The sequence below is a fragment of the Chrysochloris asiatica genome, unplaced genomic scaffold (assembly GCF_000296735.1).
Source record: "Chrysochloris asiatica unplaced genomic scaffold, ChrAsi1.0 scaffold00140, whole genome shotgun sequence".
Classification (NCBI taxonomy): Eukaryota; Metazoa; Chordata; class Mammalia; order Afrosoricida; family Chrysochloridae; genus Chrysochloris; species Chrysochloris asiatica.
The window spans coordinates 5,307,947-5,322,136 of NW_006408658.1; the positions used below are offsets into that span (position 1 = coordinate 5,307,947).

The 14,190-nt window shown below is 38.2% G+C and overlaps 1 protein-coding gene across 1 annotated transcript; it reads right to left on the reverse strand.

Annotated features, from left to right (window-relative positions):
• Positions 1 to 3,524: 3,524 nt before the first annotated feature.
• Positions 3,525 to 11,863, reverse strand: LOC102825785 (olfactory receptor 51F2-like). Its single transcript, XM_006870365.1, has 3 exons — positions 11,838 to 11,863; positions 6,753 to 7,683; positions 3,525 to 3,701 (listed from the first exon to the last, which is right to left on the reverse strand). The coding sequence occupies exons 1-3, from the start codon at positions 11,861 to 11,863 to the stop codon at positions 3,525 to 3,527; spliced, it is 1,134 nt and encodes a 377-aa protein (XP_006870427.1).
• Positions 11,864 to 14,190: the final 2,327 nt, after the last annotated feature.

Below are 14,190 nucleotides of genomic sequence, written 5' to 3' on the forward strand. Positions count from 1 at the left end.
TAGATAGGGGAACACTGAGACAGGTTTGCATGGCCTAGTGGGACAGAGATAAATAGTGATGCATACTCAACCTTGGAACAACAGGGCTCTGGGATACAGATTAATATTCAATCATTTCAGTACATTGTATATGATCAACATCTGGTCCAAGATGCACTGAAGAAAACAGTAAAAATCAGTGATCCAGAACCTGATGGAATACCAATTTAAATGTTTCCTCATTCTATGCCAAGAAATTTGGAAGACAACTACCTGGTCAATTGAGTGGAAGAGATCTATATTTGTGTCCATTCCAAAGAAAGGTGAAATAACAAAATGTGGAAATCATCAAATAATATTATTAATTTCACATGCAAATAAAATTTTGCTAAAGATAATTCAAAATAGGTTGCAACAGTACAGTGACAGAGGGACATCGGAAATTCAAAGCCAGTTCAGAAGAGGTCATGGAATCAGGGATATAATTACTAACATCAGGTGAGTCTTGACTAAAAGAGAATATCAGAAAGATCTTACTTGTGTTCTCTTGACTGTGCAACATTATTTAACTATATGAGTCATAACAAACTATGAATAACATTTCAAAGAATTAAATTTCCAGAACTGTACTAATGCAGGACTTGTACATTAACTAAGATGCAGTTATTCAGAGAGAATAAGAGAGTACTGAGAGATATAAAATCAGGAAAGGCATATGTTTGTGTTGTATCTTTTCATCATAATTATTTCATCTTTATAATGAGCAAGTAAACTGAGAAGCTGGACTAGATAATGAAGAACGTGGCATCAAGATTGGAAGAAAGATAATTAACAACTTGTAATATGTATATAACACAATCATAATTACTGAATGTGAAGGGAACTTGAAGCCCTTACTGATGAAGTTAAAAACTACAGCCTTCAGTATGAATTACAAATCCATATAAAGAAAACAAAAATTCCCACAACTGAGCCAATAAGCAACATAAATTAAGAAACAATGGAAACTGTCAAGAATTTCACTTCACTTAGATCCACAATCAATGTTCATGGAAGCAGCAATCAAATCAAACGATGTATCACATTTGGCAGGTTGGCAGCAAAAAATTTCTCTATAAAGTGTTAAGCAGCAAAGATATCACTTTGAGGACTAAAGTGTGCCTGACCCAAGTCATGGCATTTTCAGTTGCCTCATATGCATGTTAAAAGTGGGCAATAATTTAGGAGAACCAGAGAAGAATTCATGGGTTAGAATTATGATGTTGGTGAGGAATACTAAAAATATCGAGAACTGAAAAAAGAGCAAACAAGCCTGTCACGAAAGACGTATAACTCCTTAGAGAAGAGGATGGTGAGACTATATCACACATACTTTGGACATGTTATCAGGAGGGACCAGTTCCTGGAAAGGTACATCATGTTTCGTGAAACTGAGAGTCAGCAAAAAATAGATGTCTCCAATGAGATGAATTGCTCAAACCATTGTCATGATGGCACATAATCTGGTAGCATTTCATTTTCTTGTACATGAAGTCCCTATGAGTCAGAAATGAATTGATGCACCAAACAAAAACAACAAATAATGTAGGTTAAAATAAAATCTTTAAGATTAATGCTTCATTTATTTTATTAAAAATTCATGTGAAACAAATACACAAATATTTCAGTCAGAATGGTGAAATAATAAGTGTTTTCAACAAATAGTCATATATTACTATTTTCTGAATTTAGAGACCATCTCAAGTATAACAACGCTCCCTCGGCATGTACCACATACCAAATTGCCATCTGTGGATGTTTAAAGCTAATGGCCCTGCTCAGAATACTCACAAGGATTGCTCCTTTTTTGGATTCCTTTCCCAGTGCTTCGGCTTATCCTTGTCTGCCTTAGACTGGTAACCAATTCAGATTCTTCTTTTTGGTATTTGGACTTAATGATGTTCATACTCCTAGTACCAGCATCAGCTACAACTTTCTATAGTATTTATGGATAGTACTAGATTACCCAACAAACAGGTAAGCACATGCTTACTTGTTCTTAGTTACTAATCTTTAGTGAAACTTTTTACATTTTTTCACATCAACAACTCTGTTTCCAGATATGGCTGGCAACTATCTCTCTCTCAACCCACAAGATCTTCCTACATAATCAAAGCCTCTTTTCAAAGATACAGTCTCTGACAAAGATGGAGTACCAAATAAGCAAGGCAAACATACTTACTGGGTAATCAGCCCCTGACTATGAATTTTTAAAAATCCCCAATAGTGTACCTGACAATCTGCAGGTCATACCCACCAGCCTCTCTTGGAAACTTTTTCAGAGGAATAGAATTCAGAAGGAGGGGGGAAAGTGATGAATAGGGCTGCTAACCTCAAGGTCAGCAGTTCGAAACTACCAGTTGTTCCTCAAGAGAAATATGAGGCTTTCTGCTCCCATAAAGATTTACAGCCTCAGAAACCCTATGCAGGGTCACTATGAGTCAGAACCAACTCCACGACACACCCCCACCACCACCATCACCCTGTTCAGTGAACTCCTGGTGTGGCTCTGCAGGATCAGCACTGGACTACAAACCACAAGGTCAGCCATACAAACTCATCATCTGCTCATTGGAAAGTCTGTACAGCATTGCTTTGAGTCAGAACAGACTCAATGGCACTTAACAACAATAACAACACCCTATTTAGTGAGTGCCAACAAGGGGAGTCCTGGTGTGATGCTGTGGGTTAATGCACCAGACTGCAAAGCCATTTGAACTGCAAGGTCAGCGGTTCAAGCTAACCAATCGTTCCTCAGGAACCCTATACAGGGTCGCTATGGGTTGGAACCTACTCAATGGCACTTAACAACAACAAGAATAAGCATTGGACTGCTAAACACAGTTCAGCAGTTCATACCCACCAGCCTCTCTTGGAAACCCTATGAATTGGAACCTAAGGGACAGCACACAACAACAGCAGTATCCAGATGGGTCATTCTGAGACCTTTCTTGAATTTTTTCAAATCCTAACTTAAGTAGCTAAAGAAATTAACTACAACTGGCATTCCTTGTTACTGTTTTATCATGCAAATGGAATGTCAAGTGTGTAAGAATAGAACCATAGAGTTTTCAATGACTGACAGTTTGAAAGAAGATTGTCAGGCCATTCTTCCAAGGTGCCTCTGTTTGTATTCAAATTGCAAACTTTTGGTTAATCCAAGAAATCATTAACCATTGCACTAGCCAGTAACATGGGATCACCAAGAGTTGGAACCAGTTCAAAGGCAACTGACTGTTTAGTTAGTTTATCATGCAAATACAAAGAACCCTATCTTACATCTGGGTCCTAAACTTTATAACCATCAACCCTTCCTGAAATGTAGTTGGACCCTTAAGGTTGGTAAACCCATGATTCAATTTTATCTTCAGCCCTCTTAAAGGCATTGGGTTAATCTCTATAAATTGCAGCCATTATTGGCAGACATGAAATTACCCTTCATTTCCAATCTCTAGGACACCTACCAGGGTTTGTGCTACCGCATCCCAAAGCAAGGATGGAATGGCCTAAAATTTTGCAAGTTCTTCATCTTCTCTGCTACAGCACTGCTGGAGATTCATATCCTTATTTGTATTCCCATACTCTTCACTAGCATAGGCAAATCCTCCTGAGAATGAATAGACGCCTACTTCCGTGACAATAATTACTTCAGTTGCTTCATCAGTGTTTTTCACTAAGGGTATCTTGTAAGAAAGTTCCAAAAACAAACAGTCCCATGGTCATAACTTTAGCCCTTGGAACACTGCTCCCACAATACAGCTCATTTGGGAGAGTTAGTCTTAGATGTTGGTGGTGATATACCATATCCAGTTGAAACTTTAGGATTCAGTGTATATCTTAATAGATTTCATCTAAGATAATTAGAGTTCAAAGTCAGGCAGATCTTAAACTGAATCCTGACCATAGATGTATTCTGTTTGGTCTTTGAAATTTCTAAATGACTTTTTAATGGAAATGGCTTTAAGCAGATCATTGTTGTATGCCTTGGAATATATTCTGGCCTATGGTGACTCTGCAGAACAGAGTAGAACAGTCTCATCATTGGGTTTCTTAGGCTGAAATCTTTAAGGAAGCAGATTGTCAGGTCTTTTTCTCTCACAGAGTACTTGGTGGGTTCAAACTACCTAGCTTAAACTTAATAGGAGAGTGTTCAATCACTGTACCACCAAGGCACTTGGATGCACAATAAACTCTTACATTTACCAGAGATTCTTCCTTTCTCTGTCTTCATCTAACCCTTCTGTCATATGCATTTCTTAAAGTAAAAAGATGTTAATTTGTATCAAGTCACCACACTGAAAATAGGAAACAAATAAAAGGTGCAATTCTGTGGGTGTGTTGTAGTGGATATCTAATTTTCAATTATGTCTAGCAAAACACGGTTGACTTGGGGATCTTGAATCTAGTCTCTAATTATATGTAAAACCAGTAACTACAAAACAATGTGGTTTTTTTTTTGTTGTTGTTGTTCTCTCAATTGAAGACCTAACCTTGAGGAAGAAAATGATTAGGACAGCCAACTGACAATTCATGGCATGCTGTGAAAGTCAGAGAGTCTCTAAAGAAATATTTAAGGAAACTTTTATCTCCTTCAGACCTATAGATCTGTAGTTGCAAAAACCAGGCTTAGGATTTAACTGAAAGTGCTGCAGATCGCAGAGAAGAAGAGAAGACTGAATGCTCAGTATTTATAGTTTTCTCTGATAATGACAGAACACTGAGAAAGACTAGGAATAGAAGAATGGGGAAATGGTAAGCTACTGACTTCTGGAATGTTTATATTTGAATGAATAAAACTGCAGAGGAAGAGATACCAAACCTGAGAATTGTTGTTGTTGTTAAGTGTCATCAAGTCATTTCCAAGCCATAACAACCCTGTACAGGGTTTCCGAGGCTGTAAATCTTTACAGTAGCAGAAAGCCTCATATTTCTCCCACGGAAATGCTGGTAGTTTCAAACTGTCGGCTGTGAGGTTAGCAGCCCAACTCGTAACCACTAAGCTACCAGATGCCTTCCCTTTACAAGAGTTGCCCTCTTCATCATCATTGCAATCAAGCTAACAAACTTCCAGTTCTTCACAAAGCTTGAACAGGAAAATATTATTGATGCTTAGGGAAGAAATAGAGTGCTGGCGTGGTGCTGTAGGATAAGCTCTAGACCACCAGGTCGATTTGAACCATACAGTAGACAGTTCAAACTCACCAGCCACTCCTTGGAAACAGTACACAGGTTGCTATGAGACTGAACTAACTTGACAGCACTTAACAACAACAAGAAGGGAGAGAATGATTTATCCACCACTGAAAGCACTGCATTACCTACAGAATTATGCTAACTAGAATCAGGTTAACATGTGGGGTGAGATTTGAAGGTGTTAGACCCAAGGCAGCAGAGAAAGCACATAGCAATATGAGTATGAATGAGAATTTATTGATGTGACGTCACTCATCTATCAATTTGGACCAACACTATCAAAATTGATACTTGAAAACTGTTAATAAACTTACAGAATGGTTGTTTAAAGCTTGGACATGATGAAAGTGGATGTGGGAGAACAAGTGGGCATAATATACAGGAACGTGTTTGATTTCAGGAAAATGTATAGATTAGCATGTGTTATTTTTGTAATGTAAGATCAAAGAACTCAACACATGACTATTTTCTCTCAAACGAATGGAGAATACATATGTAGAGAGGCTCCAGTATTTTTTCAATTATTCAGTAGTTGCTACCTGGACAATTGATTGGAAAAGATCTATATTTGTGCCTATTCCAAAAAGAGGTGATCCATTGGAATGAGGAAATCATTAAACAATACCATTAATGTCACATGGAAATAAAATTTTGCTGAAGATGATTCGAAAACATTTGTAACTGCACATTGACAGAGAACTGCCAGAAATTCAAGCCATATTCTGAAGAGGACATGGAACTAGGAATATCTTTGGTGACACCAGATGGATTTTGAATGAAAACAAAGAATCCTGCATATGGTTTCCAAAGAACAGCTGGTGGGTTTGAACTACTGACCTTGTGGTTTGCAGTCCAGTGCCACACCAGGAGTTTGCCTATGCTTTATTGACAATGCAAAGACTTTCGATTATGTAGAACCCACCACCATTCTGTGGGATAAAGATGAGGCTTTCTGCTCCCAGAAAGATATAGTGGGAGTGCAGTGATGTGCTGTCAATTCAGTTCTGACTCAAAACGACATTGTATAGGGTTGCTGAGCCTGTAAATCTATACAAATTTACAGCCTCAGACACCCAGTAAAGGTTTGCTCTGAGTTGGAATTGATTCAACAATACTGAATAACAAAAAAATATGTGGATTTAAGGAACCCTAGTGTTGTAGTGGTTAAGCAGTCAATTGCTAATTGAAAACTTGGCGGATCAAATGCATCAGCTACTCTGTAGCATAAAGATGTGGTAGTCTTCTTCCACAAGGATTTACAGCCTTGGAAACACCTTAGTGCAGTTCTACTCTGTCCTTTAGAGTCACTATGGATATAAATCAGCTATTTGAACCGCTGACCTTACAGTTCAAACGACTTTGCATTCCAATAGATTAACCCACTGTACTGTGCCGGGACCCCATGGCAATGAGTTAATACCACTGTTTAAACTCTTGAAAACCTATCTAGGCACTTTATGGACAATTATCCAATTCTACAAAAGCACTAATTTTTAAATGGTGTATCACTACTCTGAGATAATTAACATTTATATTTGAACCTGCTTCTGAATTAAGACCTTCCTAATAGCCTTGCGAATCTGCTTAGTCTTCACACTGTAGATAATAGGATTGAGCACAGGAGGTATTAGCAGGAAAACATTGGCCATGATAGTGTGGACAAATGGAGGTGCTGAATGACCATAGCGATGGACAAGAGACAAACTGATGAGGGGAATGTAGAAGATGGCAACAGCACTGATGTGGGATATGCAGGTGTTGAAGGCTTTCTTCTGCTCCTCTGAGGAAGCAATGCTGAGAACAGATCGGATGATCAAGACATAGGAGAGCAGGATGCAAGGGCAGTCAAATCCTGTTGTGGAGAAGAGTGCAAATAAACCAAGAATACTGTTGATTCTGTTATCCGTACATGAGAGTTGAATGACATTAACATGGTAGCAGTAAGAATGAGAAAGAACCGTAGACCTGCAGAAGGATAATCTCTTGACAAAGAGCACAACTGGTAACATGACAGCAACATTCCTTATCAGCATGCTCATCCCGATCTGGGCAATCCTAGCATTGGTGAGGATGGTAGTGTACCGCAGTGGGTCACAAATGGCCACAAAACGATCAAAGGCCATGGCTAACAGAACTCCAGACTCCATAAAAGTAAATCCATGAAGAAAGAACATCTGTGCAATGCAGGCATTTAAATTGATCTCCCGGGCTTCTAACCAGAAGACACCAAGAGTAGTGGAAAGTGTGCACAAGGACAAGCCCAAGTCCGTGGCTGAAAGCATAGAGAGGAAATAATACATGGGTTCATGAAGACTCGGCTCACGGAGGACCACAAACAGGATCATGCTGTTCCCAGAGAGGGCGATGATATACAGGAGGCAAAAAGGGATGAAGATCCAGACCTGGGCAGCTTTCAGGTCTGGAATACCCGTCAGGAAGAAGGTCAGAGGCTGAGCATTGGAATTATTGAGGGCCAACATAGTGAGGGACTGAGAAGACAGAGATATTTGAATAATTGTACACAGCAAATAATAAATGTATATAGCTTATCACTTGCAACATCTTTCTGGATCTCCATTAATATTGTGGAGAATTACTATTAATTCTCCAAGAACTTGAATATGTTCTTAGTTTCCTAGAGTTGAATAAGTCTTTCTAAGCCTCTCAGTGTTTCTCATTTGTTCATAGGGCATTCACTGGAATCATTCACATCAAATTTTCTTAGGTATAGTAAGTAAATAATTTTCTTTGGGACAACAAACCCAATTACATTATTCCTTCCTATAAAAATTCTTGGTAGACTATATAAATAGTAATGACAAATCCTGTTTCTATTGCTTTTTGAAAATAGTTGATTCTGGAATAAAGCACTAAATAAACAGTCACATTTGAAATGAGACAAATTAGATATGTGTAAGTGGGATAAAGCACTGGACTTCAAGTTCATTTTGAACCACAAGATGTGTGGTTCAAACTCACCAGTTGCTTCTTAGAAAACCTTTACAGATTGTTATGAGTCGGAACCAACACAAGAGCACTTAACAACAACAACAACAAGAAATAGATAACATGATATATCCGAATACCCCTGAGACAGCAGTGTGCTCACAGGACATTTAGCAATTATACACACACACACACACACACACATACGTATAATAATTTTATTCATATAATAAATCTATGAAATAGGCTGTTATAAGAAATTTTCAAATGACAAAACTAAGACTTTGAATAATAATCGCTCAAAGTTATCTTTGTTGTTGTTGGTAAGTGCCACCAAGTTGGTTCTAGACTCATAGCGATCCTGTAGAAGGTTTCCAAAGAACAGATGGTGAGTTTGAACTTCCAACATTCGGTTAGCATTCCAGTGCTTATCCTACAGCCCTAATGTTGTCTTTACAAAGCACTGATTCTCAAAATCACTCCCATAAAGATTTACAGCCTTGGAAACTCTGTTCAGGGTTGCTATGGGTCAGAATCGACTCAATGGCACTTAACAACAACAATAAAGATACAGATAATAATACTTGCGAACAATGCTTTAGTATCTACTATGAACCAGACTCATGCGTGTTACATCCATAATGTTATCCCATCATCATAATATTTAATGAAGTAAATAAAATTGTTATTCCTGACTTAGATATGGAAACACTGATGCTAAAATTTTTCAGGCAAATTGCCCATGTTATGTAGTCAAGAAACAGAGGAACTGAGGTTGGATACCTGCATATCTGACCCTAAAGTCTTTATTCAATAAGTATGGGTAATGCAGAAGAAGCACCTTCAGACCAGTGTGCTTTCCTGAAAAGTATTTTTGAGCTGTATGAGGATAAGTCAAAAATTATTACTAATAGGGTTCCAGTTCATGCATACATGGGTTTATTCCAAACAATATGTGTTTAAACATATCTATGCAATAGATGTGGATGGCTGTAGACAAGTTATCTCAGTAATGCACTTGTATTAATTTCTTTAGGGTTTCTTTCAAAAACAGTCCAATGAAAACAGTGGCTCCAGAGAGGATCTACTAGACCAGATAAATTTAAGCCAGGGAGGTCAACTCAGGTTATAATGGCTGTCTGTTTGCTTTTAAAATTTCAGAAAAATAACCTTGATAAAATTTCCCAAAGTATACAGAACAATCATGAAGGCTTATAATGAAGAAGTTTTAAGAAAACTTCCTTGGTGAAAAAGAGGCCAGAAAAGTTGCATCAAAGAATTATTTTCCCCCATTAAAATGACACGCCTGTTCATTTTTCCAGGGTAGCAAGGGCTGGCCTAAGAGAATTTCTTTAGGAAAACTTACCCCATCCAACCTACAGTTTTGAGCTTGCCCATCCACACTTCTTTTGGCTCCCAGAACATTTCAAAAGAACATGATCTGAGTCCCTCGAGGATGAGTCCTGGTGTGACGCTGTATGATAAGCACTGGACTGCAAAGTTGGTTTGAACTGCAAGGTTGGCAAAGCAAACTCACCATTTGCTTCTCAGAAACCCTATAGAGGGTCATTATGACTTGGAAATGACTCAGTGACACCTACCAACACAACAAGGATGCCAAAAGTGCCTTTATTATGTGATGCAAATCAAAGAATGCAGAATTCCTTGGAGAAGGATTTGAGAGATGGAAGCCCTGCCTTCAGAAGTGTATAAACCTAGGTGGAATATTTGTGGAAAAACAGTAGGTCCACAGTTTTAGATTTTTGTTTAATAAAGGTTTTGATTATTTTATAGAATACTTATTGACTTTCTAATATGCATTCACAGAGATACTACGGTAGTGATATTGTGCAGATGTTATGCAATTTAGGCTTTTCTGAACGTGAACATTGACAATGATGGTCCTTGTGGACAAAGGGCCCAGGGACTTGGTACACAGGCTGCACCCACTCTGGAAAACACTACCATAAGAGAACTGTAAAATCCAGGTAAGCATCTTAGTGAGCATCTCATTTATCCAACTTTTACATATGATACTGATGCTACTTCCCTTATGGGATTTTTCTCTGCCAATGTATTTCTAGGAGTCCTGGTGTGGCACTGTAGGATAAGCACTGTACTGTAAAGTAGGTTTGAACTACAAGGTTCGTGGTTCAAATCCACGAGCCACTCCTCAGAAACCCTATACAGAGTCGCTGTGTGTCAGAACCAACTCTCTGCAGCACTTAACAACTAAAATCTCAGCTACTTTACACTCACTGCTCAATTTTTACCTCCCTAAGAAACCTCTGGTAGCGTAGTGGTTACGAATCGGGCTGCGAACCTTAAGGTCAGCGGTTCGAAACTACCAGCCACTCCGCAGGAGAAAGATGAGGCTTTCTACTCCCATAAAGATTTACACCCTCGGAAACCCTGCACAGGGTCGCTATGGGTCGGAACCGACTCGACGGCACTTAACAACAACAACAAGAAACCTAAGTTTCCAACTTTAAATTTAGTATTTCTCATGTTTTTTTTCAAAATGTTGTATTCTGACCAAGAAGGAATTTTCTAAATTTAAGAAAGCTGCCAATGGAATTAAAAGGAGGCTGGTGGTACAGTGCTTAAGCAGTTGGCTGACAACCAAAAGTTTGATAGCTTGAACCTACCAGTGCTCCTCAGGAGAAAGATGCAGCTGTCTGCTCCTGTAAATATTTACAGCCTTTGAAACCCCACATGGCAGTTCTATTCTATCCTATTTACTCCCTATGAATTAGAATCTACTCCAAGACAATGAGTTTACTCCATGAGTTTGCTTTGGGCAAGCTATTAATTTAATTTCATTGGCTTTATCAGTGGAATTATATTAATAGCTTAAAGAATAGCACAATATGGGTTTTCTCAAAAGAAGGGGAAAAAGCATGCAGAAAATCCAAGCACAATTCATGACAGAATTCTTAAAATTTAGAAAGAAAATAAAGTGCAGTGGCATTTGTTATGGGCTTGATTGCTAACTGAAAGGTAAGTGTTTCAAACCTCAGTTGGATAAAAGAGCTGGTAATATGTTCCTGCAAAGATTGCAGCCTAGAAAACCTATGGGACAATTCTACTCTATCATCTAGAGTAGCCCTGAGTCAGAATCAACTCAACAGCACACAAAAAACATGTGAAAAGTACTTTTCAGATATCCAGAGCAAACATTTTAGTGATGATATACCCAAAACACTATATAAGACAATATTCCACTACTATTCATAAGGTCGCTATGAGTGGGTACAGACTCGATGGCACCTAACAACAACAATAGAAGGAGTGAAGGACTTTAGCAAGGTGATTATTTGAACCTGTCTCTATCAAGAAGAAGGGCATCCTACTTGGTAAAATGGAGGGTCAACAAAAAAGAGGAAGAATCCCAATGAGATGGATCAATAAAGTGACTACAACAATTGGACTCAAACAGAACAGTTGTGAGGATGGTGCATGACTGGACAGAATTTTCTTCTGTTGTGTGGAGGGTTGCTATAGTTAAGAACCAACTCGATAGCATTTAACAAAAACTACCAAAAAGATAAGAAAATGCCTCCCACAAACTTTTGTCAATCTCAATATTTTAGCAGTGACTCCAGTGTCAAAATATCTGGGTTTTTATCTTTACTATTCCCAATAACTAAGCATGAGGGGAATTTTAAAAAGTTCATGGAAATTTTTCATTATCTTTTAATTCCATTTTTTTCACAAACTTTTTGAAGCCCTTTCATGCTATTATCTATGCACAGCATTCACTATATATGTTTTTTTTTTTCCTTTTAAAACTTATCAATAAAATTGGTGGATTAGATCAGAATTTATATGTTACAGCTGTACATAAGAATCATTCAGAAAGCTTTAAAAGTGTATGATGTTAAGGTCTCAACTCAGACAAAATAATCCAAATCTCTGAAAATGGGGCCCAAAGCATTTGCTTTAAATGTGTTTGTGTGTCTATTTGTTGATGTACTATAATTCGACAACGAGGGAATCGTGAACAAGAAGTGGCAACACCGAATAGAATTCTGTTTCTATGAGTTTGATCATGGACTTCATGATTGAAATTAAGATGCTTTAGACTAGTAAAGCAGAGTAATACAGGTGAGGGTAGAAATCCTCAGTCCTTGCCTCTATACTACCTAGAGATTGGGCCTGGGTAACCTAGACTATGATATTTCACCTGTCAACTTCAGATTTAAAATATATTCCTAATCTGTCTTTTTCCATTTATTTATGTGATGGTCAAAAAGAAAGATGGATTTGAAGTGCTTCTTCCTAAATATAAATTTTAATACTAAGATAGCTAAAATATGCTAAGACTATGAAACTTCTGTAAACAAATAGTGCTGCTGCTAAGTTCAAGGATTAAAAAGTTTATTTCCTAAAAACAACAAAAATTACTGTTTAGTTCATTCCAGCTCATAATGATCTCACGTGTGTCAGAGTAAAACTATGCTTCATGGGATTTTCAAGGGCTAACATTTTCTGAAGTAGATCCCCAAACATTTCTTCTATGGTGCCTCTGAGTGGATTCAATTCTCCAACCTTTGGTTAGTAGCCAAGAGTGTTAGCTGTTTGCAACACCCAGGAACATAGAAACTAATCAAATTTTAAAGTTGAAAAAAGAAGCGATAAAATATATAATTAATGACAAACTAGTAGTATACAGAATCACAACAATTTACTTCATTTTCTTGACGTCATCAGTTTTGATGAGAGAAAAATTTGCTTATAAATTTCTGACTAATTTCTAACTTAATTCCTACAGCCTTCAGCTTGAACCAATTACTTGAAATCCTTCTTTCCCAAATCTAACTCTTCCACCTCTAATTTCGGGCACACTGTTCTCTCTATGCCCATTTCTCCCTCTCTGCTCTCCCTTTGCTCTCCAGTTTAGATCTCCCTAGTCCCTGTATGTAGGGCTGTGTTGCCTGGTTTTATTGTCTTACCTGGCTCCTAACAGAGAGAGATCTGCCCTGTCCTCTCACTGCCCAGACAATTGTGCATCTGGTTCTTGGAACCTAGTTCTCTATAAGAAGCCAAGTGTGTAACCTAGGGACTCTGGGGACTTGAACAAAATAGAATCAGAAAAGAATCATGGCCCTTGTCATGAGGACATGAATTTCCCAGGAGGATCCCACACTGGGCAGAAGCAGGTCTAAATATTCTAAATGATATGCATATACTTTCCTTTTAATTATTGTAGTGATAACTTTTATAACTTGTCTTACAGCAGCACACCAGGACTCCATTTATATCTCTCTAACATATGTTATATATATATATATATATATATATGATAACATGCTGCTTACAACTTCTAGGCAATAGAGCAGACCTCTGGTTCAAGTCAAAAGAATCAGACAGAAGTCAGATGATAAACCATATGCAGAATCCAGACTCAGGGGAAAGCAAAAAAGCTTTGCCCAAGTGTCTAATATATTGGAAATACGCCATGCCCTGAGGAACCTTCCTTTCAATTGAATGACTGCTCACAGCAGATCTCATTATGGAGTTGGTTGTTGTTGTCATTGTTAGTTGCCATCAAGCAGAACATACTCATAGCAACTTTATGCACAGTAGAATGAAACACTGCCTGATCCTGGGCCAACCTCACTACTGTTGCCATGCTTGAGTCCATCAATGCTGCACTTGGCCAATCCAGCTCGTTAGGGGTCTTCCTCTTTTTCTCTGATCCTACACCTTACCAAACATGATATCCTTCTCTAGTGACTGGTCCCTCCTGACAATATTGTCCAAAGTATGAGAGGTGAAGTTTGGCCATCTTGGCCTCAAAGGAGCCCTCTGGCTATACTTCTTCCAAAACGGATCTGTTGGTTCTTTGGCAGCCCATGGCACTTTCAATATTCTCCTCCAACACCGTAACTCAAAATCATCAATTCTTCTCTGGTCTTCCTTATTCACTGTCCAGCTTTCACATGCATATGAGATCATTGAAAATACCATGGTTTGGGTCAGGTGCACCTTAGTCTTCAAACTGACATCTTTGCTCTTCAACACTTTAAA

Bases quoted from the DNA above. Each gene is read 5' to 3' on its own strand.
- LOC102825785 (XM_006870365.1), bottom strand. From the start codon at position 11,863: ATGGAATTAAAAGATAATGAAAAATT. The intron at 7,684-11,837 runs TCCATGAACTTT...CACTATGTTGGC, and splicing joins TTAAAAGATAATGAAAAATT to CCTCAATAATTCCAATGCTC. The intron at 3,702-6,752 runs GTTCAAATATAA...CTTTCTTACAAG, and splicing joins AGGTCTTAATTCAGAAGCAG to ATACCCTTAGTGAAAAACAC.